Source organism: Trachemys scripta, chromosome 7 (genome assembly GCF_013100865.1).
Source record: "Trachemys scripta elegans isolate TJP31775 chromosome 7, CAS_Tse_1.0, whole genome shotgun sequence".
Classification (NCBI taxonomy): domain Eukaryota; kingdom Metazoa; phylum Chordata; order Testudines; family Emydidae; genus Trachemys; species Trachemys scripta.
Window position 1 is genome coordinate 37,438,423 of NC_048304.1, and position 23,867 is coordinate 37,462,289.

The 23,867-nt window shown below is 41.5% G+C and overlaps 1 protein-coding gene across 1 annotated transcript; it reads left to right on the forward strand.

The window, feature by feature from the left end:
- The first annotated feature begins 969 nt into the window (after nt 1–969).
- Nucleotides 970–22,508, forward strand: MKRN2OS (MKRN2 opposite strand). Its single transcript, XM_034777281.1, has 4 exons — nt 970–2,133; nt 11,433–11,482; nt 14,949–15,111; nt 21,572–22,508. The coding sequence occupies exons 1-4, from the start codon at nt 1,916–1,918 to the stop codon at nt 21,813–21,815; spliced, it is 675 nt and encodes a 224-aa protein (XP_034633172.1). The 5' UTR covers nt 970–1,915; the 3' UTR covers nt 21,816–22,508.
- The last annotated feature ends 1,359 nt before the right edge of the window (nt 22,509–23,867 follow it).

A 23,867-nucleotide genomic window follows, 5' to 3' on the forward strand; every position in this document is an offset into this window, starting at 1 on the left:
GATGCAGACAAGGGGGCACGGTTCAGTGCCTAGGCAGGATTAGTAGAGTCAAAAGTACCTGGTTCAGGTGGTGCCCTCGGGTCTCCGTGGCAGGCACAGTGAGGCCAGGGGGAAGGTTTCCTGTTCGAGGTATCAGCAATGTCTAGCCCGAGCCCCCTCCCCCCCCCCAGGTTGCTAGGGGATTAATTCCTGGACACCTTAATGATGTTCTGTGAGCACCACACACCTTGGGGTTGCCAGTTTTGGTTGGATGTATTCCTGAAAGTTTCATCAGGTCAATCTTTAATTAAAGATTAATCTAATTCTGGAAGATTCCTGGACAATCCTGAAAATTTGGCAACCCTAGGTGAAGTAGGGAGGTCTTTACATTCACTAATCATTGGAGTTAATGGGGAAATAGCACAAACCAGGAGTTTAAAACTTACTGACAAAAAATCCTATCCTTTCCAAGTAGCTCAACTTTAGTTTATCAAAACGTTGTGATGTTGCCATTTCACCAGTTCTCTATCATGCTGGAGATTTTCAGGCTAAACAGGACCTGATTAATATAAAAAGGACGTAGGGTTAAAGAAAAACCATAACAAAACCCTCCTATTTCAGGCTCTTTTTACTCCATTATGGAAAAAGTAAAAAAGTCATAAACTCAGTATCCTTTTCTTTTGCAGGTTATCCTCAGGGACACAACTGTGTAAGTTCTGTCCTCACTACCTATGCCCCAGATTTCATTCTGCCTATTTTGTTTAGTGACTGTAATTTAAAGGAGGTGTATGGGTGTCACTCAGGACAGAATTCAGGCCAGGCTTCATATCCTGCAATTTTTACAGTAGTGAAGAAATATCCAGTTCAAGGAATAATAATAATAAAAAAACCCCTAAAGCAGTTGTGAATGGTCTGGAATTTAGAAGTAAAGAATTCTGTCTAGAGGTGGCTTAGCTCAGTGTCAGGCTTTGGATATTGGATATTGGTTACAGCAAGCTCATGTAGGAGCAACAAAGTGATCAAAGAGCTTGTTTATTAAGTTCTTATGTAGAAAACAAAGCAGTCACTGGAATTAGTTCTGTTACATATTGTGAGGAAACAGCTATTACTGGTATTTATTCATAAAGCAACAACATAGAAATTAGCTGTACACAAGGCATAGAATGAATACAGTACCTGCCTAGAAGAGCTCACAACCTGGAAGTCAAAAGGAATAAGATAATGACTGCATTGAGAAACCCAGAGCAAGGGTTAACTACTAGAGAGAGTGGAGTCACACCAGTTAAGTTTGACCCTGTAATTTATGAACCGTATGATAGTGAAGATTACTACATATACATACACAGAATTCAGAGCTAAAATAGAGATAACAGGTTTAGCTTATTACTAGAAAAGCAGCACAGATAGAGCTAAGAATGGTATTAGAAAGAAAAAGAAAAAACATTTTTTTAGAAGCTACACCGAGGAAATGATGCAAACACAATTCAGCTTTAATACCTGTAAGCAACACATGAGCTTGTTTAGCCTGTATTTTCTTCGCTGTTGAAGAACATTGTGTTGTATATGTACTTTGTATTCTAAACTGCTAATTGTAAAACCTACAGATACACGGCCCTAGAGGGGACGATCAAGAACTGAACCAAAGCAAAACTGTGTATATCATCTCACTGAAAAACCTCTCAACCCAATTCTTAATGTAGTATAATATTAAAATGAACACTAGCTCTTTAAGAGGTTGTCCAAACATTATGTCTCCAGTTACTAGTTATCTTAATACTGAGTGGTTAAGTGGGCTGTCATTCTGAATGACATCACTGAATAACATCCATTCCTAATCCAGTGATCCTCCTGGGCTCTGGGTGAGACGGTGGTAGGCAGCAAAATAAGGTAGTTTCAGAAAGCTTCCCTCTATTTGCACAAGTAGTTGGCTGAAACAATGCAGTCCTTGGACTCAGAGAAAGGCTTAATCAAATTCAGCCATTGTAAGAAGGACATATTTTGTTCCTACGTGCCCAAGCTGTGCCCTGTTTGTGGGCAGAGTCTAAACTACAGGAGACTGGAAGATGCACCTGTCAGCATTCCTAGCCCATTTGTCAACGGGCATAGGCAGAAATGTTCATTTTTACTTAAACCTACTACAGGAACATTTCTTAGGTATGGATATTTTGTTTTGTTACCATTGCTAAATTAAGTGTTTCCAAATGTTTGCTTATAGCATTTGCTTATGTTAATGTATTTACTGCTTCCAGTGACCTGATCCTACAAGTAAAGAGTTCCACCAAAGCCAGTGGAACTACTCAGGTGTGCAAAACCTACTTGATTAAGGCCTTGCAGGATCAGGGAAACTCCCAGTTAATTCAATGAGAGTTTTGCCTGAGTAGAAACTGAGTAAAATCCTCAGGATTTGTCTCTTTCATGGTAATTTTTCTAATATGTATCAAACTGAACACACTGTGTATGTATATACACAGGAACATGGCTGTTCTATTTTTTTAAGATTGCTTGGACCATATTGTATTATTGATTACATAGGGGAGTTCTGATTTAAAATCTTATGCAAATTACATGACATTTTGTTCAGACACTAGAATTAAAGATGATGTTGAAAGATTCTATATATGTAAAACAATGAGTTATACATGTATACCAGTTTTCTCCCTTAGAGGAAAGATGCCAGTGTTTACTACTTTTAAAGAATGAGTTTTCAATTAAGTCAAATTGAATGAAGTTCCTCTCCCAGAACCTCCTTCCGTCAGTTTTAGTGTCAGAAAGAGGCAATCTGGGCCTTGATTTTTCATCTATGAGTGCGCCAAGGCTCTGCAGTGTGATGTACACTACAATTCTGGAGTTATTGTTCTGCTCATCCCTCCCTTGTTGCTGGATTTTTCATTTAAATACATTTTTCTTTTAAAGATAAACTTCCTTGAAATTATGACAACCTTTTTTAAGGCCTAAACATGCTACAATCTATTAAAATAATTCAAATTAAGTTAAAAACAACACACCAGGCATTACATGTTTTCTGCCAAAGCTTTAAAGAAAGCCAAAGCACAGAACTGGTGGAAGTCACTGGTTAAGTACCTGGGACCAGTTTGCTGAAGTGCAATACCAGCTTTTTGACAGCGGTTGCCTCTTCTGCAGATAAAGTTCTGAAGAACTGGAAGTGCTAATAAATAAATACAACTATGACATTGTTGGCATCACTGAAACTTGGTGGGATAATACACATGATTGGAATGTTGGTGTGGATGGGTACAGCTTGCTCAGGAAGGATAGACAGGGGAAAAAGGGAGGAGGTGTTGCCTTATATATTAAAAATGTACACACTTGGACTGAGGTAGAGATGGACATAGGAGACGGAAGTGTTGAGAGTCTCTGGGTTAGGCTTAAAGGGGCAAAAAACAAGGGAGATGTCCTGCTAGGAGTCTACTACAGGCCACCTAACCAGGTGGAAGAAGTGGATGAGGCTTTTTTCAAGCAACTAACAAAATCATCCAAAGCCCAAGATTTGGTGGTGATGGGGGACTTCAACTATCCGGATATATGTTGGGAGAATAACACAGCGGGGCACAGACTATCCAACAAATTCTTGGACTGCATTGGGGACAACTTTTTATTTCAGAAGGTTGAAAAAGCTACTAGGGGGGAAGCTGTTCTAGACTTGATTTTAACAAATAGGGAGGAACTCGTTGAGAATGTGAAAGTAGAAGGCAGCCTGGGTGAAAGTGATCATGAAATCATAGAGTTTGCAATTCTAAGGAAGGGTAGAAGGGAGAACAGCAAAATAGAGACAATGGATTTCAGGAAGGCAGATTTTGGGAAGCTCAGAGAGCTGATGGGTAAAGTCCCATGGGAATCAAGACTGAGGGGAAAAACAACTGAGGAGAGTTGGCAGTTTTTCAAAGGGACACTATTAAGGGCCCAAAAGCAAGCTATTCCGCTGGTTAGGAAAGATAGAAAATGTGGCAAAAGACCACCTTGGCTTAACCACGAGATCTTGCACGATCTAAAAAATAAAAAGGAGTCATATAAAAAATGGAAACTAGGACAGATTACAAAGGATGAATATAGGCAAACAACACAGGAATGCAGGGGCAAGATTAGAAAGGCAAAGGCACAAAATGAGCTCAAACTAGCTACGGGAATAAAAGGAAACAAGAAGACTTTTTATCAATACATTAGAAGCAAGAGGAAGACCAAAGACAGGGTAGGTCCACTGCTTAGTGAAGAGGGAGAAACAGTAACAGGAAACTTGGAAATGGCAGAGATGCTTAATGACTTCTTTGTTTCGGTCTTCACCGAGAAGTCTGAAGGAATGCCTAACATAGTGAATGCTAATGGGAAGGGGGTAGGTTTAGCGGATAAAATAAAAAAAGAACAAGTTAAAAATCACTTAGAAAAGTTAGATGCCTGCAAGTCACCCGGGCCTGATGAAATGCATCCTAGAATACTCAAGGAGCTAATAGAGGAGGTATCTGAGCCTCTAGCTATTATCTTTGGAAAGTCATGGGAGACGGGAGAGATTCCAGAAGACTGGAAAAGGGCAAATATAGTGCCCATCTATAAAAAGGGAAATAAAAACAACCCAGGTAACTACAGACCAGTTAGTTTAACTTCTGTGCCAGGGAAGATAATGGAGCAAGTAATTAAGGAAATCATCTGCAAACACTTGGAAGGTGGTAAGGTGATAGGGAACAGCCAGCATGGATTTGTGAAGAACAAATCATGTCAAACTAATCTGATAGCTTTCTTTGATAGGATAACGAGCCTTGTGGATAAGGGTGAAGCGGTGGATGTGGTATACCTAGACTTTAGTAAGGCATTTGATACGGTCTCGCATGATATTCTTATCGATAAACTAGGCAAATACAAATTAGATGGGGCTACTATAAGGTGGGTGCATAACTGGCTGGATAACCGTACTCAGAGAGTTGTTATTAATGGTTCCCAATCCTGCTGGAAAGGCGTAACGAGTGGGGTTCCGCAGGGGTCTGTTTTGGGACCGGCTCTGTTCAATATCTTCATCAACGACTTAGATATTGGCATAGAAAGTACGCTTATTAAGTTTGCGGATGATACCAAACTGGGAGGGATTGCAACTACTTTGGAGGACAGGGTCATAATTCAAAATGATCTGGACAAATTGGAGAAATGGTCTGTGTTAAACAGGATGAAGTTTAATAAAGACAAATGCAAAGTGCTCCACTTAGGAAGGAAAAATCAATTTCACACATACAGAATGGGAAAAGACTGTCTAGGAAGGAGTACGGCAGAAAGGGATCTAGGGGTTATAGTGGACCACAAGCTAAATATGAGTCAACAGTGTGATGCTGTTGCAAAAAAAGCAAACATGATTCTGGGATGCATTAACAGGTGTGTTGTGAGCAAGACACGAGAAGTCATTCTTCCGCTCTACTCTGCTCTGGTTAGGCCTCAGCTGGAGTATTGTGTCCAGTTCTGGGCACCGCATTTTAAAAAAGATGTCGAGAAATTGGAAAGGGTCCAAAGAAGAGCAACAAGAATGATTAAAGGTCTTGAGAACATGACCTATGAAGGAAGGCTGAAAGAACTGGGTTTGTTTAGTTTGGAAAAGAGAAGACTGAGAGGGGACATGATAGCAGTTTTCAGGTATCTAAAAGGGTGTCATGAGGAGGAGGGAGAGAACTTGTTCACCTTAGCCTCTAAGGATAGAACCAGGAACAATGGGTTTAAACTGCAGCAAGGGAGGTCTAGGTTGGACATTAGGAAAAAGTTCCTAACTGTCAGGGTGGTTAAACACTGGAACAAATTGCCTAGGGAGGTTGTGGAATCTCCGTCTCTGGAGATATTTAAGAGTAGGTTAGATAAATGTCTATCAGGGATGGTCTAGACAGTATTTGGTCCTGCCATGCGGGCAGGGGACTGGACTCGATGACCTCTCGAGGTCCCTTCCAGTCCTATAATCTATGAATCTATGAAAATGTTTTCTTCATTCTAGTTTATTCAACTAGTTCCTTGCACTGGCTAGAGCTCTGGTGGGCAACCCGCAGGCCACTTGCGGCCCATCAGGGTAATCTGATTGTGGGCCACGAGATGCTTTATGTTGACCATCTGCAGGCATGGCCCCGGCCAATGGCAGCTGCGGGGGGTCATGCCTGCGGATGGTCAATGTCAGCAAAACGTCTCGCAAACCGCAATCAGATTATCCTGATGGGCTGCATGTGGACCGCAGGTTTCCACTACTGGACTAGATCATTCGAAGTTGAAAAACCAACTGGGAGTTGAAAAAATAAGAAAGTTTGTTTTCCTCTCCACTCTATGAATAAAAACAAGGTCAGAGAGGATGAGATCTACTATAGGCATGCAAAAACAACAAGGAGTCTGGTGGCACCTTAAAGACTAACAGATTGATTTGGGCATAAGCTTTCGTGGGTATCCAGCAATTCTCCAAAAAGAGCCATATCTCGGGAGTTTAGTATATCTACCCTACACACACCCACATCATATTTAATTTGAAAGCTTATGTTTGTTTAGATGAGGTATGATTTGAAGCTGTCAAGGGGTGCCATACATCCGTAGGCGAGATGAAACAATAGTATAAAAAATGATAGCATAATTTTTGTACTGTTCCAGGAACACTGCAATATGACTGACTGTAGTTTTTACTGTTTAAGTTAATTTCAACACCTTAATGTTATTGGTCAACGCTACCAAACAAAAATGGATTACAAGATTTTTATTGGTTTTGCATGGGCAAGATTTTTTTTTTAGAAATGATGAAGCTGTTTAGCATGTGGCAAAAATGGTGAATATCAACATTTTCAGTATACTCATATGAAATGTTTTCACATTGCATGTTCTTGTCAAAGTAGCTTACAAATTATTACAATAGTTTTCTATATTTTCAGTTGAAATTTGCTGACCAGATTAGTCTCACAATGAAGGTTGTGCACAGTTGGAGTAGATTGTATGCCCATAGTTTATACTGCATAGTGGGTAGATATAAATATATAGGAGTTCCTACTATAATGCTTCTTCATTTGTTAGCTTTTGTACTTACAATGTAGCTGCTAGTCTGCCTGATAGACTGTTTTAATATGTAACTGCCTATGCATGCAGTACTAACCTTTGAAATATTCTAGAAACTAGCTTTTTAATTCAGTGACATTTAAGTATTAGATGACAATATGCAGCTTCCTACTGAGATTCAATCAAAATGTTCAGTAAACAAAAATGGCAATTTTGATACTAACATATAGATCTACTTTAACATAAGTTTGTATACTTGTACAAAATTAAAAATGGTGGTGGTGGTAATGCTGGCAATATACTTTGGGAATTTTACCTCTACTAGGAAGTTATAATACATGAAGACACAAAGAATACAAACCCCTTAAAACATCCATCAAAGAGAAAAAGACTCTTCACAAACTTTGTAAAATGTGTTATTTGTTAAGAAAAATCAAAAGAATGCAAAACTGTCAAAAGCCACCACTGTTGGACAGTATTCTGTGATGCTGGCAGCAGAAGCCAAGAGAGATGAACTGTACTGGAAACTACTGGATAAGTTTTCTAGTTTAGATGATAGGCCACCCATACTCTATCGCAGGGCTTGCTTTCAGAAATACATAAGCAAGTGGAATTTGGCACATGTCAGAGTTGTATTGAATCTAGAAAAGAAAACTCTGAATCTGATCGGAGAACATCATGTTCAACCTGCTTCTATAGCCACCAGAGAAAACACATCCTCCAGTGATTAGTCCTGTTGTATTGTTCACTTGAGAAAAACACACAGAAAAGACAAGCAACTTCATAAAATAGAAATATTTGAGGAAGCAACCACTCTAAGGAATTCAGCACTTCAAAGAGTAATTGATGACATGTTTGCACAGATTATCTGTGGAAGACTATTTCTAAGATGCGGTTTATCACTACCTGCCTTTTTTCCTATGTGAGTAAAATGAATCTTAAAGCAAAACCATCTAGTTTCTCTGCAACAATACAGTCCCCTTATGATTTTTCATTTTATCAGCTGATTGAAGAGAGAAGATCATTGTCTATGTACAACAAGAAGGCTCTTCTCCTGTCCTAGCTATCAAGCTCTACTTCCCTCAGATGTAGAAACTGCAAGCTATTCCAGTAGCAAATTACATGACAGATTCAAAAAAACACTCTGGTTCTGCAATTTCATTCCATGCAAAGCACGGACAAAGCAAATCAACCATTGTTCTAGACAATGGAATAATATTAGCTGACACTATTCAAGTTGCTAGTAATCTGAAGCAGGAACTTAAATCATCCAACTGTTTTATGGTTCTTGTTCTTCCGAGTGGGCTTGATGAACAGCTTTCAAATTAACAAGTGGTTTTGAATAATGCCACTTCAATCCTTTGGGCTGAAATAGCCAAAATGAAAGCCTCAGAATATTACTTAAAGCCAGGTAATTATAGTTTACAGTGATCAGGTAATTGTAGTTTACAGGTAATTGTTACTACAGGTAATTGTAGTTTACAGCTTTTGTGCCCATTGGTGCAGGAGTTTGTCCTTTGGTTGATAGATACTCATTCTATCTTCCTTCAGAAGACATTCAAAGAAGGTGCCTCTCAATTGCAGAGTGCATGGTATTTCACTGTTCCAAAATTCTCACACCACTGCTCATAAGTAAGACTGCGAGTCTGTCACGGAAGTCTTGGATTCTCTGATTTTTCCGGGATCTCTGTGACTTCTGCAGCAGCCGATGTGGTTGGCCGGGGGCCACCTGAGCAGCTTGGGCAGCCCATGGACCAGCCGCATCGGCCACTGCTGGGGCAGTCTCAGGCCACCAGTGCTGGGGCAAGGGCTTGGGGCACGGGTGAGGGCTCTGGGTGGCACTTACCTTTGGGGGTTCCCAGGAAGCAGCAACATGTCCCTTGGCTCTGTTCTAGGCTGAGGTGTGGCCAGCCAGCTCTGTGCACTGCCTCCGCCCGCAAGCGCCGCCCCTACAGCTCCTATTGGCCATGGTTCCCAGCCAATGAGAACTACAGAGCCAGCACTCAGGGTGGGGGCAGTGCGCAGAGATCCCCTGGCCCTGCCTCTGCCTAGGAGCTGAGGGACATGTTGCTGCTTCCGGGGAGCCGCGCAGAGCCAGGTAGGGAACCTGCCAATCCTGCCAACCCCTCACCTCCTAGCAACTGAGGGGGTCCTTGGCTATGCGCCGCTGCCCGCCGTCCCCCCCAGAGCACCTGCGACACCCCTGGGCCACCCTCTGCCCCACAGCACCCAAGATTTAGTCAGGGGCATATAGTACAAGTCATGGACAGGTCACGGGCCGTGAATTTTTGTTTACTGCTCTGACCTGTCCATGACTTTTACTAAAAATACCTGTGACTAAACCGCAGCCTTACTCAAGTCTCACAATTTAATTCGCATACTACACCTTAATGGATTCTGCATCAATTACTATTTCTGCAAAAACAGACTACAGGCAGGTGTGTTCATTCTAAATTGAATTATATCACTTCATGCTGGTGGAAATCTCATTCGCGAAGGAGATGATAATATAGACATCAACATAGAGATAACTGATGGGAAGAATACCTTCCATTCAATGGCTAGAGTGGTATTTCAACAACAGTCTGCAGATAGTGAAGCATCACAAAAAATATCACTGAAGCATGGGGAAAAAAAAGTCACTTACTCTCCATGGACAATCAATCAGAGTCTCTTATGCAGTGTGCAGTATTAGAAAAACCTAGAACACACTCTGAACCAACGAGCCATGGAAAAATATTTGAGAAAAATCAACTGTCTGTAGTCAGAACAATCTTCCCTGCACAGAACTTTGTACATGCCCAGGCAATAGTCTGTGGTAACCCATGCGCATTTAACAGAGATCATAATGATGAACAAGATGATGATAATGATGTTGATTAGAAATGTCACCAGCACTATTACATTTCAATGATACCTGTGCAAATGTATTATTATATTTTGTTTTACCCTTTAAATTGCGATGCTTTGAGGTCACAAAAAAAAATCCAATTTTATGACTTGAAATAATACAGAGAGTTATGAAACTAACACAAATGAATGTCATTTAAATATGTTGATGCCACTGTTTATCCCAAATCTATGATAATAGCATCACTTGACCGCTCCACAACATACCTCATCTTAAAGTAGACATATTAAGCTTTCAAATGGCGTGCATGTGTGTAGGGAGGGTACATTAAGTCAACCAAATTGGTAGTATCTGCCACTCACCTACTAGTTCTAAAAATCTTAAAAGACATGGTGGCCAGAAGCGATCAGTTCAGTTCACTAACTACAAATATATTTCTTTTGTTTAATAAATCACTTTATTTCTTAAATAAAACTACCTTAAATATGCTAGATACTTAACTATTTAAACAACTATTAAAAACAAATTTAAAATGCTGTTTTTGTTCATTTTTAATTTGAATTTCTATCCAAATGCAGCCTGACACAAATCACAAGTAAAATATTATCTAGTAAATAAGAAATGCATTATTCACAATTTTATAACATAATAAACATGTAAAAATTAAGAAGCTGAATAAATGTATGGCAAGCTATATAATTGCTTAAATAGATGTATATAGATACAATGTACTTTCTGGTTAGCAAAAAGTAGTACAGTAGAACCTCAGAGTTACGAACACCTCGGGAATGGAGGTTGTTCATAACTGAAATGTTTGTAACTGAACAAAATATTATGGTTGTTCTTTCAAAAGTTTACAACTGAACATTGACTTAATACAGCTTTGAAATGTTACTATTCAAAAGAAAAATGCTGTTTTAACCATCTTAATTTAAATGAAACAAGCACAGAATCAGTTTCCTTACCTTTGTCAAATCTTTTTTAAACTTTCCCCTTTTTAAAAAGTAGTTTAACACAATACTTGCTTTTTTGTTTAGTCTTTGTTGCCTGATTGCATACTTCCAGGTGTGTGGTTGACCAGTCATTTTGTAACTCTGAGGTTCTGCTCTATTGAATTACACCAACCAACGAGAATCAACCTTTCGTTAGGAAAATAGCTAAAAAGAATAGATGCAAATCAAGATTAAAATTGATTACATAAAAGCTTCCTGCTTGTTGATTTAAATCATGATTAAAATTGGCGATTTAAATGACTATTATTTAAATCAGTCCATCCTGTTTTGTCCCAATCAGAGATGAGTGAATTTGTTTGGATAAAATAAACCCTTTGTACAAAACCTGAACCTTTTCTGGGAATGAAAACATTTGTCTAAGATTTTCATGGTGGTGTTTGTTCATTTCCATGTGTTTGTCCACATCCTGGTTTTAGTTGGGAATCCAAAATACCAAAAGAGAAAAGAACCTTTTCAGGTTATTTTTAATAGGCCAGAAGGGGAAAGTGGTAGAAATGTTTGCATACCAGATCTAAAGCCAAGCGATACTTACAAGAAATAACATATTTTCAGTCATGAAACCATTCCCATTTTTCTTTCAGAGAGTATGATGGAAGCTCTGATCTCCATGTCGGAATATCCAATACTAATGGTAATACGGGCGTTGCAATTAATTTATTTTCTTTTAAAAAATGTTGTGTATCTCTAATGTATCTCCAGTACCTTACTAGGATGTGCACTGTATATTTAATATTTGGCTTTACTCCTCTCTATCCGCCCGGACCCAACATTTGGGGCTAAAGTAGTCTTACTGGCTGAGGGCTGAATGGCACTCATTTCCGAGCCAGTAAATTCTGAATTGCTGTAGTGACACATGAGGCTTGCTGTTAAAAATCATCATCCCCTTTACTACAAGAGACCTGCAATGAAATCCTGGCCCTACTGAAGTTAATGGAAGTTTTACCATTGACTTTAATGGCGTTAGGATTTCACCAAGACTGAGAATTTGAATCCAGGATTCTGTCTTGACATTGCAGTGCAGAGCAGAGACTACCCCAAACCAGAACCATTTATCATTATCCTCCCCAGACCCCACACATTTTGGAAGTATGGACAAAAATGGAACCCACATTCAAAACCAAGCACAGCCCCAGTTTGTCCATCTCTAGCACAAAGAACTAACAACTAGGCAGCCCACTGTACTATGGCCTTTTAATGAGATTAAGTATGCGGAACTGTTTTTGCTGATTTTTAAGCACATACTAATTTTAAGGGGACAACTGTCAGATTAAAAATATTTTTAAAAGAAATCCTTGCCTACATGCTATAATAATCCCTCTGATTATTAAAATTATAGAATTTTAAAAATCTAATTTATCAGTGTCAGTGCTGTTTACTTTTTGCATTTTTTCTCATCTTGGACAATGAAAATAGATGTCAGTTTTATTTTAATTTATAGTCTCTTTCTGGATTATTTCGTTTTCAGGTTCTAATGTACTAGCACCATGCTGCCATATTAGGGTTGCAAACATGGCAGAGGAACAATTATTTATTTTAAAAGAAAATCTGTTTCATCTGGAGTTTAAAAAAAACTTTGTCCTTTAGGTTTTGCAAAAGGTTATTTTTCAAAATCTAAGTTTTGGATCAAATTTATTTTTCCACTGACTTTTTAACCAATGCAAAGTGAAATTACAGTACAAATATGAACTATTTCATGATCAAGATTAGACATGTCATAAAAACAGTTACTCACCTTTTTGTAACTGTTGTTCTTCGAGATGTGTTGTTCATGTCCATTCCAAGAAGGTATGTGCGCGCCGCGTGCATGCCAGCCGGAAGATTTTCCCCTAGCAGCGTCCGTAGGGTCGGCCTTGGCAACCCCTGGAGTGGCGCCTCCACGGCGCCCTATATAGGGTGCCTGCTGACCCTCCACTCCCTCAGTTCCTTCTTGCTGGCACTCCGACAGAGGGGCAGGAGGGTGGGTATTGGAATGGACATGAACAACACATCTCGAAGAACAACAGTTACAAAAAGGTGAGTAACCGTTTTTTCTTCTTCGAGTGATTGTTCATGTCCATTCCAAGCAGGTGACTCACAAGCCTGAGTTTAGCCGGTGGGATCGGAGTTTACTGCGGATTGGAGCACTGCACGGCCGAAGGCTACATAGTCTCTGGCCTGGTGCGTGATGGCATAGTGCAATGTGAATGTGTGGATTGAGGACCATGTGGCAGCTCTGCATATTTCCTGTGTTGGGACCTGAGCCAGGAACGCCGTGGAAGAGGCCTGTGCCCTTGTGGAGTAGGCCGTAATTGGTGGGGCAGGCACCGTGGCCTGATTGTAGCATTCGCGGATGCAAGCTGTGATCCATGCGGAGATACACTGTGAAGAGACAGGGAGCCCCTTCATCCTGTCTGCCACAGCTACAAAGAGTTGGGTTGACTTCCTGAACGACTTGGTTTGTTCAATATAAAATGCCAGTGCCCTGCGAACGTCCAGGGAATTAAGCCTACACTCCGCATTGGATGAGTGTGGCTTAGGATAGAACACGGGGAGAAAAATGTCCTGACCCATGTGGAATTGGGAGACCACCTTAGGAAGGAATGCCAGGTGCGGCCTGAGTTGGACTTTGTCTTTGGAAAATGGTGTATGGAGGCTCGGACGTCAGTGCTCTGAGTTCCGACACCCTCCTGGCCGAGGTGATAGCCACTAGGAATGTGACCTTATATGAGAGAGAGAGAGCACGTAGCCAGGGGCTCGAAGGGGGGCTCTGTGAGAGCGGAGAGGACCAAATTGAGGTCCCAAGCCGGGGCTGGTTGTCGAGTATGCGGGCCCTTGCCGTGAGGCTGGGGAATGCTCTCTCTGTGCCGGTGCCACTGGAGTGGCACGGGGTGGGGACTGGGGCAACATCATAGCCGGCTTGCCCCTTGATTGGATCGGGGGTCGGGCAGTGTTCGGCGGCTCTTTCCACCGGTGCAGGGAGGCCGGCACCGGGAGGCTTAATAAGTAAGAGGCCGCCTCCAACGTCGATGGAAGACACATCCTCGCTGAGGTCCAGAGATCTCGACCGGTCCGGACTCGACCGCACCCCCACCGGGCCAGATTTGACGGAACCGTGGGAGGATGCAGTTGTGGCACGGCTTGTCCCACCGCACTCGTGGACGCTGCTGGCCTTTTAAGGTCCTGGTGGGATGATCAGCCCCTCACCGGCCACCTTTTCTTCGCGGGCACTGGATATGGTGATCAGTGCCTTACGGAGGCCGACTTTCTATGTCCCGATTCTCTCCGGTGCCGGGACTTAGAGGTCTTAGACTGGGCCTCCTGTCTTGTTAGCGGTGCCGGGGCACTGCGCACCGAGGATGAGGCACTGGGCGCCGGATCGGCAGGCTCAGGGTCCGAGTGTGGCCGTAAGGCTGCCTCCATCAGGAGCACTTTGAGTCTCTGCTCTCTGACCTTAAGAGTCCTGGGACGGAATCCCCTGCAGATACTGCACTGGTCTCTTTGGTGGCTCTCCCCGAGGCACCTTAAGCAGGAAGAGTGCGGGTCACTCTTCGTCATAAACTTCTCGCAGTCCTTGCAGAGTTTAAACCCTGGGGACCCAGGCATGCCCCAGCGGGGCGACGAGTACGTTGGGGGAAGCCCCCCAACAACTATTAACTATCTGTAACTAACACTAACTCTAAACTAAACTATATACACTTAAACAGGACACTGCTATGCTTGCTGCAAGAGCGAGCAAAGTTCCAGCTAGCTGTCACCAGCGGTAAGAAGGAACTGAGGGGGTGGAGGGTCGGCGGGCCCCTATATAGGGTGCCGTGGAGGCACCACTCCAGGGGTTGCCAAGGCTGACCCTAAAGACACTGCTAGGGGAAAATCTTCCGGCTGGCGTGCACGCGGCACACACACACCTGCTTGGAATGGACATGAACAATCACTCGAAGAAGAATATGATGTTTTAAGGGGAAAAACAGTGATCTGCAGGCTGTAGTAATTTCTGTATTGTCATGAATAATGCCATTAGGGAAAGCAATATTGTTGTAACTAGCTGTCTCATCTTATAACAGTGGACTTTTATTTCTGATTCTCCTCCCTTGCTGACAATCTGCTGCTTATGTTTTCAGGATTGGTGTATAATTACAATGAAACAGGCATTCATAGAGTTGAACTTGGGTGGGAGCAATGCATTAGTATCCCACTAGTGCAGCCAGACATGTATGGACTGCTTAAACAATGGGATAAGTACCTAGAAGAATTCTCTACTGGAGAGGCCTGGTTTTTTCACAGGTATGTAGTTCAGCAGATAGATGTACTAGAATAGTAATTATTAAAGGATGATGAACTGGGATATTTAGCTTTGGATTCTGCTAAACTTGTGGTTCACAGCTGAGATTGATTTACCCAGTCATACAGGAGCCAGTCTGAATAACCCCTTCCTACAAAACCACCACTTGAAAATTGACACCTTTGTTAACAGAAAAGGATATTTTGAGGTAATTATTGAAGTAACAGACAACCCTGATGGAATGCAGAACCTCTAAAGCATTTTAAGGTCAATTCTTTAGCAATGTGAGTTTGTGCACTACTGATAACATTCTCATCACCAAGTCATGGCTCCTGAAGAATGTATGGCTGGTTGTGGAAAAAGAATCACCGACTTTTCCCAGTTCTGTAGTCAAAGAATCACTGGTTATGGGATTCAACCCTCTACCTACCTTTTGATCTACAGGATGAAATCCTGACCTTACTGAAGTCTATGGGAGTTTTGCTATTGACTTCAGTGGGGTCAGGCTTTCATCCACAGTGTACTTCCAGATGATGTACTTCATGTCAATAGTCAGAAATGGAAAAAATATACTATCAGGCTTATCTCCAGCAGTTCCAGCTAGTTTGCAATGTTGTTCTTTTGCTAATTAACTAGCGAAAGATGTCAGCAGACTTTGAACAAAACCATCATGTTCAGCATAGAATGCTTCAATCTCTTTTTAACTTCCATTGAGGCTGATGGCTGACAACAGCATTATCAGTGACGTGGTCAGGCTGGAACATGCATGTCACCTCCCCAGGCATATGGGCAAACTTACGGCTTCAAAGGAGAAGGCTAATACTCTAAATGTTCATTTTAAAAAGTAGAACAGGAGTACTTGTGGCACCTTAGAGACTAACAAATTTATTGGAGCATAAGCTCGTAGTCCACGAAAGCTTATGCTCTAATAAATTTGTTAGTCTCTAAGGTGCCACAAGTACTCCTGTTCTTCTTTTTGCGGATACAGACTAACATGGCTGTTACTCTGAAACCTGTCATTTTAAAAAGTGAATTTACTAAATATCCTATTTGGGCCCAATTGTGTGAAATGCTGAAGTCAATGGGAGGGCACTTGGTACTTTGTCGACCAAGCCCAATTTTAACCACTGTATGTTTGGCTGATGTAGTGATGTATTTCAACATTTGTTTTTGAGTCTTCCTTGTCTTTTTAGCTGAAATCAAAAGGATTCGATTTCAAGTTAAATTTTCAAAAGCAACTAAGGCCTGGTCTACACTGGGGGGTCGGGGGGGAAGGAGGGGGAGAAATTCGATCTAAGTACATTAGTTAGTGAATAACGTAGCTGAAGTCTACGTACTTAGATCTACTTACCATGGTGTCTTCACTATGGTGAGTCGACTGCTGCCACTCCCCCGTCGACTCTGCCTGCGCCTCTCGCCGAGCTGGGGTACAGGTGTTGATGGGAGAGCGCTCAGGGATTAATTTATCACATCTAGACTAGACGCAATAAATCGATCCCCGCTGGATCGATCGCTGCCCGCCGATCCGGCCAGTAGTGAAGACATACCCTAAGTGACTTCAAAAAATGAGTCCCATTGACTTCCAATTACTCTGACACTTTTTAAATTCCCACCCATAAGTGTTTCTTCTTAAAAGTAATTTGATGTCAAACAAAATGATGGTGGAGAGAGGGTTAGGTATTTACACTTTTTTCTACAAGCCTTTTTGATAGCAAGAATATTTAATTCAGACAGCTTACTCACAAAAGTAAGTGACCTACTACTCTTAAGTATGCCTACAGTCACACTCTGTCCATGTACACCCACTCTAAACAGTGGCATATTGAGCTTTCTAGATATTCTAAAAGAATAGAAATTTTATACAGATTTTTCAGATCACTAACCAAAACTATGCAGATTCAAATTTTTAAAAAATTGGTCATGAAGTTAAGTTTTGTAGTGAATTCGTTTTATGACTGCATTTTGAACTTCAGCAAGCATTGGGCCAACTAGATCTAATTCCAGTTCTTTAATTTGCTTCCAAAATGACTGACAGGCACATCAGCTCCATTTCAAGACTTTGCTTAAGCAAATTAATTCACTTGCTGACAAAAATGTTGTTTTTCTTGAACTAACTATAACTTAAAGTAAAGACCTTCATTTTAAATCATTCTAAAATCTGCATAACCTTTGAAAGTAGCTATAGAACAGGGGTCGGCAACCTTTCAGAAGTGGTGTGCCGAGTCTTCACTTATTCACTCTAATTTAAGGTTTCACGTGCCAATAATACATTTTAATGTTTTTAAAAGGTCTCTTTCTATAAGTCTATAATATATAACTAAACTATTGTTGTATGTAAAGTAAAAAGGTTTTTAAAATGTTTAAGAAGCTTCATTTAAAATTAAATTAAAATGCAGAGCCCCCCCCCAACCGGTGGCCAGGACTCAGGCAGTGTGAGTGCCACTGAAAAATCAGCTCGCGTGCTGCCTTCGGCATGCGTGCCATAGGTTGCCTACCCCTGGTATAGAAGTCACATTCTACCTTTTTGTTATACAGACCAGTCCTGTGATGACTAAGTGTATTTTCTGCTGATCCAGATTTTGTGTTCCCCCTACTGCAGTAACTGTAAACCACTGGTTTTGTCTGAGACAGATAATATACATTTACAGTTTTGGTTTCTCTCTCGTTACTTTCTGCATGATTCTAAAGACAGTGTGTGATTTTTAGCCATTATAATTTTATATCCTGAGAATTTAGTTCATTCTCAAACAGGAAAGCTTAGATGACTATAATGTGTTAAGACACAAACTATGTGAATGATCTTGTGCTTCAGCATGAAAAAAAATATGTCCTTTCCCAAGACCTGAAAGGAAATCAGTCATGCTTCCAAATTACAAATCAGATACAGAGATCCCAGGAGTGGTCTCTACTGGGATCATTACTTGATCTCTGGAAAGTAAGTAGAGGCAGCAAATGAAGAGTAAAAATGTATTCCAAGGAATATTTGTGATTTCACTGGGAGCAGCTCCTTAGGAAAAGAATAAATCACTGTCTGAACTCAGTTTTTAAAGTAAGCCATGTTGTCTCAGCTTTGCTTCTAAATTAAAGGTTATAAAACATTTGGGGGAAAAGACTCACGTGTTGTGTTTTAAGAGAGCCCACACACTTTGTTTATTGCCTAGGAATGTAGCGGAGGCTATAAAATACCTAATTCTCTCTTTTAATTTAAATTCAGTTATCTGAGTGTGGACACTAAACTATACCTTGATTTTTATTGAAAGAGTCCACCCTTCCGCCTCTTCCTATCCATGTTCTGACCCTTCCTGCAGGCTCCCACTGCAGCTGGCTGCTGCAGCCTTGTGAGTCTTCCTCCAGAGGGGATCTAGTACTTAAAAGTGAAAAAGCCTTCCAGCCTGCCAGACCTATTAACACAACATTGAAACTGTTAAAGAGCCATTCAAGTGGTAATGAAGCCCTTTAACAGGTATTTGCCAACCTCCAGGTATATACTGTCAGTTTCTAAATTTACTGACAAAAACAGTTGTGCATTACTGTAATATTTACTCAGAACATGTTAGTCTACAGGACCTTAGTTTAAAATTTGCTTTAAAAACATTTCATTAGTGTGTTGCTGAAGATTATAAAATCACATCTCTAAAAAATCCTTGCATAGATTTTTAGATGCACAATCTGAGTATTCATCTTTAGCCTTAAATGCTTGGATCTTCAGACATATAGTTTTAAATAAATCCTTCAAAAGACCACCCTTATCTAAAATACACATGCGAGCTGGGCTGCTGTTGGGCATAGGGGCACCAGTTTAATAATACTGCATAGGGCCCCATAAATCTTAAGGATGGCCCTGAACACGTTTGATAGTGAGGAATGTGTTAAAGGGTCATTTGTTATAAATACAATGGCAAACTAAAATCCCCCAAGTTGTCTTCAATAAACAGCAAGGAAACCTATTTTTTGTTACAATGTTATGCCCCATTATGACCTTGTTTCAGCAAAAACACTTAAGTATGTGCTTTGCTGGGTTGGGCACAAGCAGACTAACTTTAGGCATCCAAACATTTTAGATTTGGACTAGGACTAGTGAGAAAATTGCACTGGGATTTCCCAGCTGTTGTGCAGTGCAGCATATTTGCTTATAATTACTTAACTAAAACAATAAGCTATGGTGAAGCAAGTATATTCAGGCAATAACATGCTTAGCAAACCAGAAGTCAGAGGTCACTATAAATACATCATGCACCAAAGCAAAAGAGCTTTGAAGAGAAATAGGAGGATACTTTGAACTAGACTCAGTCCTCCATGCTACAAGTCTGCAGAAGACTGGATGTTGCAAAAGCATCTTGTAAATACCCAGGGGTAACAAGCAAGTCTTGTGCATTCATAGGTCCCCTTGCCAGGAGATATATACTGTGTAATATATGGAACAGAAGTGACAGCTATACAGGAGGCAAGAGCGGGAGGGTCAAAGGACTAAGAGAAGCAAGATTTCTGTAGGAATGGGAGGTGGTTATGGAAAGGGCATAGAATCAGGTAGGGGACAGAGCAGTAGGTCTGTGCAGGGGTTTACAGAAGGGCAGTGCAGTAGTAAGCGTGGGAGAGAGGGAGGAAGGGGCAGTAAGAAGACTAGGGCTGTGCAGGAGGAGGAGGAAGAGAGAAGATATATTCAAGTTGACTAGTATTGCTGTAAAAATTCTTAGGATACATACTATTAACTTATAGGAGAGGTTGAGAAACATTACCAAGATGAAAAGACAGAGATAATTGCAGCCTACTTTTGGCTTAGGTGGTTCCATAGGACAGTCCAACTTGAAGAACAATATTCTGGTTAAAAATGGGGAAAAAAACATATAAAAAATGTTAATCTGTCTTTAAAATGTTCTTAACGCCATTTCAATTAGTTACTTAAAGGCATTTCTGCCCTTGAGATACATGCGCAATTTATTATTGCCAACAGGAGTTTGCCAGGCAGAGTATATGCCCCTAGATCAACATAGTAATAATAGCATTTAATTGGTTTAAACTATGCTTCCAAAAAAATACCACAGTGAAAGATGTGTGTCGTGGCATAATTCACATCGCTGCTGCAGGTGACAGCTTTCTGAACAGGATAATAGTACAGCAATTAACAAGGGGACAGCTAACTTGGTAAAAGCTAACCATCTTTTTATTTTAAACATTGGAATTTGTTATTGCATACGCTAAAGCAGGGGTTCTCACAAGAAAATTTTTGATGGCCTCTGAGTGCGGCCACCTACTATTGCTGGTGGCAGCTCTGATAATTTTTCCTAAAATACTTAATTAACTTTAGGAAAAACAAATATATGCACATATACATGTCCAAAATCATTGTAATTTATTTATGTAGGTTTTTTTTTGCAGACTCAATAAAAATAATGTACAGTTTTTTTTGTTCTTTACTAGACCTAAATAGAATAGAAACAAATAATGTGCTTTGAGCGTTCTTGTCCCTTTTTGTTGTTGTTTCTTTTGCTTTTTTGGTTACTTGTTTTTTTAAGACTTGCTAGCTAGTAAGTCTGTTTCTGTGAAAAGTGCTATTTGTATTTTATCACTTTTCACAGCAGCAGACTTGCTAGCTAGCAGGGAGGAAGTGAAAAGTGATAGTAACAAACATACAAATATCACTTTTCACAACAGACTTACTCAGCCCTGGCAAGCTGGGGGACAAAGCCCTGGATGGAGAGGTGGGTAGGGAGGCAGCTCAGGGCCAGGGGTGACTGGGGCGGGGGTGTGAGTCTGGGGACTGGAGCCCAGCAGCCATGCACTGGGACCAAAGAACAAAGTAGGGGCCAGGGGCAATGTGTGTGTGTTGGGGGCGGGGGGGAGCTTGGGGCCAGCAGTCATTGCTGCACGGCTGGGGCTGGATCGCGTGGCCCCATGGGTGTAGTCCAAAATCCTGTGGGTGGGGGTCAAAGCCCACTGCTGCACGGCCGGAGACCAGGGCCAGAGGAGGCAGCGGGCTGAGGGGGAAGTGGAGGGGGGGGGTGAGCGTGGGGCCAGGGCTCAAAGCCTGGGGCCAGGGGATGGAGCCCGCCGCCACACATCTGGAGCCTGCCACCCACCACCCCAAGTCTGAAGCCTGAGCCCCACTGCCTGCCTAATCCTCCAGCGTTTGTGGCTCCAGAGCGGGACAGGGCCTAACCCCTACTGGCAGTCCAAACCGAGGAGGATGTGGCTGCACAAAAATCCCCTGGTGGCCACATCTGAGAAACACTGTGCTAGAGCTTAGAATCTGTACTTTTTTTTATGCCCACAATTTTCCAGCATCTGAGAGCATCAGAGGGAGAGTCATTATTACAGGTGCATTTAAGTTCTAGCATTAAGAGAATTTTAGCATTTTTGGAAGGTGTATGGTTCTTTATCTCAGCCAATAAAATATTATCTCCAATTTACATATACTATTTAAAGAACTAGCTTGTCTCATTAACCTGGTTATCTGTTTCACAGGTATGATGAACACTACCACAACTGTTATACCTATGCACTGGCATTTATTAACTGTGTTTTGGCTGCACAAGGTAAGCAGCCAATGAGTAAAAGTGAATTCACAGAAAGATTTGTGATACCACAGACAAGGAAAGCTTCCAAGTATATCACTGTCTACCGGGAGGTAGCCGAAAATTACTTCTACATTGGTGACAGCCCTGATCAAGAACAGAACAATTCTGAAGAGGACAAATTGTTACATTAAAAACAAGCATGCAATGCAGTGAAAACAAATCCATAAATAGAAAATCTTTGGGTCCAAGCTTCAGTTCTCCCTCTATATACCGGACATGCCTTCCTGCAATATTTGAAAACTAACAGTAGAACTCTGATGTGTCTGAGAAAAGGATCATCCCTTTCATATATCTCTTACGAGACATTAACATGTCACAAGAAGGAAAAGACTTGTATGAGAGTTTTCTGGGAGTTTTAAAATTTTGCACTATGCAACTAGCTAACTTTCTTGAGCACTATCACATAGGAAATTATATGCGTTCCTGTTTGCTATATCATACTAAAAGTTGTATGACTGCAGTCATGTTTTGTAGTAGACAATATAAGTGCTGTAAATTAAAACAACAGGTGTAGATTACCTTTTGACCAGGGTCAGAAAAACAAAGTTTGTGACAAAAAAACAACGGTGACACTTATTCACTATTCTCCACTAAAACACTGCTTGAATTAAGAAAGCACTGCAATTACTGGTCACATACACTATCTTCTTCATTTGCAATATTCACTTTGTACCTTACTTCAGGCATTTGAGTAAGTTTTAACTTTACCAGTAAGTGGCAGTGTTCTTTCAGTTCCTTGTAAAATTACAGTACTATCATAATAAATGCTACATTGTACCTCCATATTTTTACTACTGTTGCAAAAATAAATAGCTGGAGTAAAACTATACTCCTCTCTCTCTCCCTAAAAGGGCTATTTTCCAGTAAAGTATCTGGAAGTATTCAGTACTCTACCGGAAACATTTTATACTAGCCAACAGATTTTGCAAGGTTGTGTGGCCATAACTAGCAGTGGACTTGTCAGAATGTCCCCAACAAGAAATTAAAGGATCTGAAAAGACTGAACAGCAGTTTTACAGATAGGACATGATTGCAGAAACAGACCTGTTATGGGCCAACTTCTGCTAGTTTTCACTGTTCTAAACCCTGAATAACTTCATTGGAGTTAATCCCTATAGACATCAATGTAACAGAGCAGAGTACGGCCCTATTTCTCCTAGTAGTTTTTGCAAAAGCTCAGCCAGAGTTAGTATGAATCCAAATTCTATTTTCTCCAGAGTTCTAATAAATGGGTCTTAATTTTGTCCCACCTCTAATTTATACCTTTGCATAAATGTTATAGTGAGTATAAAAACCAACAGCATTCTTTAACCTCTTACACCACACATTTCCATTTATTTCTTAATGCCATAAACGCCTTCTGCCATTGTTTACTATATTTTAAAATTGTATTCAACCTCAAGCACTCCAAAAATAAAAAAATCATAACACTGCAAGAGAAGTTCTCATTAGGGTGAAATTCACCCCTGTTCAGAGGGTAAGCACCAGGGCCGGCTTTAGGAAGTGCGGAGCCCAATTCGAACATTTTCGGCAGGGCCCCGGCAAGGATGACTAAAAGAAAAAAAACACAAAAAAAAACCCAAAACAAAACAAAAAACTTTCATTTCTTCTATGTATTATTACTTTCCATAATTATATGAATAGTAACAAAATTATATATTACCTACATTGCTGGTTGGAGGCAGGGCAGGGGCTGACTGGAGGTAGGGTCTGGCTAGAGACAGGGCAGGGGGTGCGGGGCTGGCTGTGGGCAGGGCACGGGGCTGGCTGGAGACGGGCTCGCTCCAGACAGGGGCTGGCTGCAGTCAGGGCAGGGGGTGCTGGGCTGGAGGCCAGGCAGGGAGTGCAGCAGGGGCTGGCTGCGGGTGAGGGGCTGGCTGGAGACTGGCTGGCTGTGGGCAGGGCAGGGGGTGCGGGGCTGGTGCGGGCAGGGGATGCAGCAGGAGCTGGCTGCAGGCAGGGCAGGGCGTGCGGGGCTGGTGCGGGCAAGGGATGCAGCAGGGGCTGGCTGCCGCTGTGGGCAGGGGGTGCGGTGTGCAGGCATGGGGTGCAGCAGGGGCTGGCTGCTGGCTGCGGGCTTCAGTCTTCGGCGGCAGGTCCTTCACTCCCTCTCTTCCTCTTCGGCGGCAGCTCAATCGGGTTTTTCTTTTTTCTCTCTTTTTTTTCCCGCCACTTGGGGCAGC

What these genes read in the sequence shown, in the direction of transcription:
- MKRN2OS (XM_034777281.1), top strand. Translation starts at nt 1,916, where the DNA reads ATGCAGTCCTTGGACTCAGAGAAAGGCTTAATCAAATTCAGCCATTGT. An exon ending in ACTACAGGAACATTTCTTAG is followed by an intron (nt 2,134 to 11,432) that starts GTATGGATATTT and finishes TTTTTCTTTCAG; the next exon opens with AGAGTATGATGGAAGCTCTG. An exon ending in CGGAATATCCAATACTAATG is followed by an intron (nt 11,483 to 14,948) that starts GTAATACGGGCG and finishes TTATGTTTTCAG; the next exon opens with GATTGGTGTATAATTACAAT.